This window comes from Oncorhynchus mykiss, unplaced genomic scaffold (genome assembly GCF_013265735.2).
Source record: "Oncorhynchus mykiss isolate Arlee unplaced genomic scaffold, USDA_OmykA_1.1 un_scaffold_534, whole genome shotgun sequence".
In the NCBI taxonomy this organism is placed as follows: domain Eukaryota; kingdom Metazoa; phylum Chordata; class Actinopteri; order Salmoniformes; family Salmonidae; genus Oncorhynchus; species Oncorhynchus mykiss.
Genome location: NW_023493981.1, coordinates 1 through 5,963, shown reverse-complemented (window position 1 = coordinate 5,963; position 5,963 = coordinate 1). Strand labels below are relative to the sequence as shown.

The 5,963-nt window shown below is 44.4% G+C and overlaps 2 protein-coding genes across 2 annotated transcripts; both read right to left on the bottom strand.

Moving 5' to 3' along the window:
• Nucleotides 1-601: 601 nt before the first annotated feature.
• Nucleotides 602-4,028, bottom strand: LOC118959091 (lysosomal alpha-glucosidase-like). The gene is made up of 6 exons (XM_036974404.1): nucleotides 3,877-4,028; nucleotides 3,590-3,731; nucleotides 2,690-2,788; nucleotides 2,170-2,334; nucleotides 1,542-1,694; nucleotides 602-1,390 (listed from the first exon to the last, which is right to left on the bottom strand). The coding sequence occupies exons 1-6, from the start codon at nucleotides 4,011-4,013 to the stop codon at nucleotides 1,325-1,327; spliced, it is 762 nt and encodes a 253-aa protein (XP_036830299.1). The 5' UTR covers nucleotides 4,014-4,028; the 3' UTR covers nucleotides 602-1,324.
• Nucleotides 4,029-4,560: 532 nt separating this feature from the next.
• Nucleotides 4,561-5,656, bottom strand: LOC118959092 (lysosomal alpha-glucosidase-like). Its single transcript, XM_036974405.1, has 4 exons — nucleotides 5,638-5,656; nucleotides 5,416-5,533; nucleotides 5,124-5,257; nucleotides 4,561-4,685 (listed from the first exon to the last, which is right to left on the bottom strand). Exons 2-4 carry the CDS (start codon nucleotides 5,493-5,495, stop codon nucleotides 4,561-4,563), a joined length of 339 nt encoding a protein of 112 aa, XP_036830300.1. The 5' UTR covers nucleotides 5,496-5,533; nucleotides 5,638-5,656.
• Between the last annotated feature and the right edge of the window lie 307 nt (nucleotides 5,657-5,963).

Here is a 5,963-nt window from a genome sequence, read left to right as displayed (position 1 = left end):
ATGTCCCGCTGGAACTCTTATATATGGCAGGTAAACCACTAGCAGCAAGGACAATGAGCAATCATTTAAACAATAAACAGCACTTTTCAAAATTACTATTTCAAAACAAGGTATTTCGAGGGCAATGTTTTAAACAATAACAACAAATATTTTAAAACATAAGCTAACATAACCATATTACAGGTATGATATTTACAATTCAGAATAGTTTACAATATGTAAATGTATTGAGCTTAACTGCACTGAGTTATAAGGAAGATGTTCCAGATGGGAAGACTATTTTTATTTAACTAGGCAAGTAAATTAGAATTTGTTCTTAACTGACAATGACGGCCTACCCCGGGCAAACCCGGACGACGCTGGGCCAATTGTGCGCTGCCCTATGGGACTCCCAATCATGGCCGGAAGTGATACAGCCTGGAATCGAACCATGGTCCGTAGTGATGCCTCTAGCACTGAGAAGCAGTGCCTTAGACCACCCTCGGGACTATGAAGTAGATTAAGAAAGAGATAATTGACTGCACATTCAAACACTGAGTGGTGACAGCTCACTAATAGGAGAACACGAGAAACAATGCTTAGCTTAGGAGAAACAAACCCAGAGCTATCAATTGCCTTTAATGGTAACAATGTGGCAATATCACTGGAAGTAATTTGATGAGACTTAACACAGAGCCTACCATCATACTAGAAGAGTACAGAATGGGCATATTCTGGTCAATTTTAATGTTCAATTAATAAAAATAATTGTGTAGAGCCACTGCTGTCCTCCTCAGCACAATATTTATCAATTAATCAAATGCTATTTATAGAGAACATTTCTTACAGGTGATGCATTTCAAAAGTGCTTAACAAATAAAATAAAAGGTTAGAAATATATTTTAAAAATATTTATATATTCTTATAGACAAATTAAAATAGTAAAACAACAATACATTTTGGCCTAGTGTTCTAGAATGACCACAATTCTCAAATTCACACCACTGTCTCAGAATCTCACCTGAGACAATGTCATGTAATCACTCATCTGCAACAACAAGGAAATGGAGAGATATCTGATGGAGCTTTAACCCACACAGTTCACATCATTTTATTGAAAATACAGTTGAATATAAAAACATGATTTCCAAAAATTCTTCAGTGTAGTCTGTCCATTCAGAAACCCAGGAGTCTATTAGAGCAATGTCTTATCCAGGGTAGCAGTGATTGAGGGGAAACTTTGAGTGGAGGTTTTTGTCAGAGATGTGCTAGTTCAGGAGTTCTAGAACCACCTGAGAAGCTGTCTACTGGGCCAGAGTCCACTGAGTCATACAGTTCATAAAGCTCACAAGGTCCACAGGACTTCAAACACCTCTGACATGGGCAGGGCCAGGCTGGTCAGTGTCAGAACCTACAGACAGACACAGAAAGAAAGGATTATAAACAATATCATATTATACTGTAGAATAGAATAGACAGGTAGGCAAGCAGAATTAGACTGTTCGTTCTATTATTTCTTAATTCTGAACTCTATAGAGGTAACTCAGACAGCTACAGCTCACCTTGGTGTCAGTCTGATAAGAGAAATCCCACACTTTCTTTCCATTGGCCCATACATAGCGGGGTGGGGAAGGCACCCCGAACACTCGCAGCCCTCCCAGCACCAGCCCGTCCAGCGCCCCGTTCTGACGCAGGGGGTCACTCATCACCTGGGACTGGATCAAATGAAAACCTTATTTATCCCCACTGGCAAACACACACATGTATAGTACCAGTATACATTAGACATTAACAGTTAGGTCTACTGTTCACAGGATGGCAGGGAAAGAGTATGTCTTCTATCTTGATTGGATTGGACCTGGATCTCAATCTTGAGAGCATTGCTAGAAACATACTGTACTGCAGAAACATCCAAATCACCCTAGATAATTCTCTGATCTCCATCCTCTTTAAAGTCCAATTAGGGCCCTACGTTTTTCCTACCCAGATGTCATGAAATACCTTGAAGTAGGACAGACAAAAGGTTTGATGGTCCGCACTCAAAAAGATGTCACATAAAGCTTACTTCCTTTTCTTCACTGCATCAGGGACAGCCTTGAAGTGGGCTATAACTTGGGCCCAGAGTTTTCCTTGGTCAGGTCATGTGATCAGGAAAAACTCAGGACCCTATGTGACCTCTACATCTCCTACCTGTCCAGCGATGAAGATAACATAGGAGTAGTCTCCTCTCTGGAAGGTGTCCAGACTGTCCCCGTCGTCCCAGAACAGGTCACCCCAGGCCCAGCCCCCAGCAGACAGCGCCACCGTCAGGAGGAAAGGGTTACTGCGAGAAGCTGAGGTAGTCAGGCCTGGCTCCTGTATCTCAGTTAGAGGGGGTATGAGGGGATTTTTCATTTAAAGATATAATATAATTACTGATTAAGACAGGCAACAGGTTTTACACAAACTCATACAAGCTTCAAACAACATTGTCAGATTAGTACGCAGAGAGTATTTCATTTGAGGTTTATCACATAGTTTCACAAAGGAATTTTGGGTCTCTTGTTCTATGACAAATAACTTTAATTGATTTCATGATATAAGAGTTTGGCAGCTCATTCATCTCCTCCATCATCAGTATGTAACACCCACAATATGGGCCTAAGATGAAGCTTTGTCGCACAATGAAACAACAGACAACCAAATTCTATTGTGTACAGAGGACACACACCTGCTGTGGGATGATGTGTCCCTCTCTCACATGGACATTGATGGTGTCCAGAGGCGCTGGGAGGAGCAGGTACTGACCCTTACTGTAGAACGGCTGGCCCTAATGAGGAAGGGATGAAAGAGGTGACCACTGAAATATGGTTCTAGTATACACAGTACAACCGTATTACACATCTTTGCCTGGTCCTAAAGTAAGCCTTCAAGACCCTAAGAAAGGCTCACACAGATGGATTTTTATCAATCTGTGTGACGACAGAAAATATGGTCTCGGTCTCCTAGGAATCCCTTTAATCAGTTGCAAACTAATTGCAGTGACATTATGAAAGGCCTACAGAAATACACTGAGTGTACAAAACATTAGGATCACCTGCTCTTTCCATGCCATGGACTGATCCAGGTGAAAGCTATGATCTCTTGTTGTCACTTGTTAAATCCACTTCAATCAGTGTAGATGAAGGGGAGGAGAATTGAAATAAGGATTTTTAAACCTTGAGACAATTGAGACATGGATTGTTTATGTGTGCCATTCAAAGGGTGAATGGGCAAGACAAAATATTTAAGTGCCTATGAACGGGGTATGGTAGTAGGTGCCAGGCGCACCAGTTTGTGTCAAGAACTGCAACGCTGCTGGGTTTTCAATAGTTTCCCGTATGTATCAAGAATGGTCCACTACCAAAGGACATCCAGACAACTAGACACAACTGTGGGAAGCACTGGAGTCAACATGGGCCAGCATCCTTGTGGAAGGCTTTCGGCACCTTGTAGAGTTCGTGCCCCGACAAATTGAGCCTGTTCTGAGGGCAAGGGGGGGGGGGGGGGGGGTCCAACTCAATATTAGGAAGGTGTTCATAATGTTTTGTACGCTCAGTGTATAACTGTATTGAATCTCAGAGCTGTTTACATTGTGCAGACTGTACCAAGTCCCCGGGGGGAGGTAGGCAGCCAGCTCCACTGCCCCCTGCTCTAACACTGGGCTGACAAGCAGAGAACTCCCCCACAGGAACTGTCTGTCTATGGTCTGGCAGTTAGGGTCCGAGGGGAACCTGGGAGAGATGGACAGAGAGGGAGGGCCAGAGAACAGTATCAACACAGTAAATAAGATGTGTTACAATAGTATCCAAATGTTGAAGAGAGAGAGAAGGGAAGATTGGACAATGGCAACTGAAGAAGAGGAGTAGAGGGACGTACTGGAGGAAGAGAGGCGTGGCCACAGTGTCTGCGGAGGTGTGTGCGTGGTAGAAGAGTGTGTAGAGGAACGGCAGGAGAGAGTAACGTAACATCACCGCGCTACGCATGGCTGTCTGGGCCTCCTGACCAAAACACATAGGGCTCCTGGGGCTACACACAGAGCTAGAGTTACCTCAATTCATAATACATGGGACTGATGGACTGTTACATAGACACAGTGAAAAGACACTAGCAGGTCAGCCACCATGGTAAATAGGAAAACATTGTAACTTGGTTACATAGAGACAGTGAAAAGACACTAGCAGGTCAGCCACCATGGTAAATAGGAAAACATTGTAACTTGGTTACATAGAGACAGTGAAAAGACACTAGCAGGTCAGCCACCATGGTAAATAGGAAAACATTGTAACTGGGTTACATAGAGACAGTGAAAAGACACTAGCAGGTCAGCCACCATGGTAAATAGGAAAACATTGTAACTTGGTTACATGGAGACAGTGAAAAGACACTAGCAGGTCAGCCACCATGGTAAATAGGAAAACATTGTAACTTGGTTACATAGAGACAGTGAAAAGATATTAGCAGGTCAGGAAAAGATTGCGGTAAATTCCTATCCAACCGAGTTAACTGTAAAGACCATAAAACCACCCACACCCACAGCGTTGGGCTTGTCGTTGTGGTTCCTCATGAAGGGGTAGAAGGCTCAAGCTGGGTCCAGCGTACACACAGCTCCTCTGTGGTGTCCCCCCTGAACCCACACACATCCGCCCCCACCAGGGGCACCCCGAACAGGCCAAACAGCAGCACCGCTGGGGGGGTGGAGGGACAGATGGATATTAAACATATTAATTCCCTTTATTCATTATTACTGTATTCATTATTTAACTTTGATGTCAGGCAGTCAGAGGCATCTCTCTGTACTTGCTAGCTACATAGTATCAAATAAATAGTAGGTGGTTCCATTACAAGTCTGGGCATTTTTCTATTCAAACCCCTCATTCAAATCCATGGATAACTCCCACTGAAAAGGCTCCAACTCTGTCTAGGCACTCTTTCAACTAAAGACAATAGAGACAAACTGCTGAGTAAGAGCACACTGCAACATGTACTGTCTGGATGGTGCATCGGTACCATTAGTACTCTGATGGCTAAAACACACAGGGCTTGTGAATGGCTTTGGGAATCTTGTTGAGAATAGGAATGGCTTGGAACGGAAATGGGAATGTTGGGGATGTCTTTCCCCTCACCAGGGATGGAGTATCTGAGCTGCTCCCAGTCGCTCCTCACGTCTCCCGTCCAGACTCCGGAGAAACGGCCAATGCCAGGGAAGGAGGAGCGGGACAGCACGAAGGGTCGCGACCCCCGGACCTTCACCAGGGCACTGAGAGGGTCAAAGGCTATAACTGATCTTCCAACTACAGTTACAAATATGTAATGTAGACAAGATAAATAAAATCAGCTTCATTCAAACAAGCAGAAGTAAAAGTGCCAACAGTCTCAGGATAAGTACGCACTGATCCCTGTGGTGCTGTGTCTGACCTGTGGGTGGCGCTAGCCTCCGTCAGCCCATAGAGGTTATGCAGGTTGTAGTGAGTGGACAGGTTCTGCTGAGCTGACATGCAGAGTGTACCAGTGTTCAGCTGTCCTCCAATCACCGCTGTATGACCGTATGGAGACAGAATGGAAATGAATGAATGAATTCACTAAATTCCTCTATTGATATTAAATAGACAGGAAACTACTCAGCTGCAGCACACTCACGTGGCACGTAGGGGGGGCTATCCAATCACTGTCAGGACACCCCTCCACAGAGCCCTGCACAAAACTGGCTGGTTCATTCATATCCTGAGAACAGAGGGACAAGAGAAAGAGTATGCTGGATGCTGAGTAGCATTGAAACAGCCTGGATGATGCAAGCTTGTTAGTGCAAGTATAGAATACAATACAATAGGGGATGATTTCAGCCCTCTACAAGACATTTCTATCTGAGACACACTCACAATCCACAGGCCATCTAGCGGGACTCTGGAGTGGAACTCCCGAATGCAGTCCTCCCACCAGCTCTGTGTCTCTGGGTTGGTGAAGTC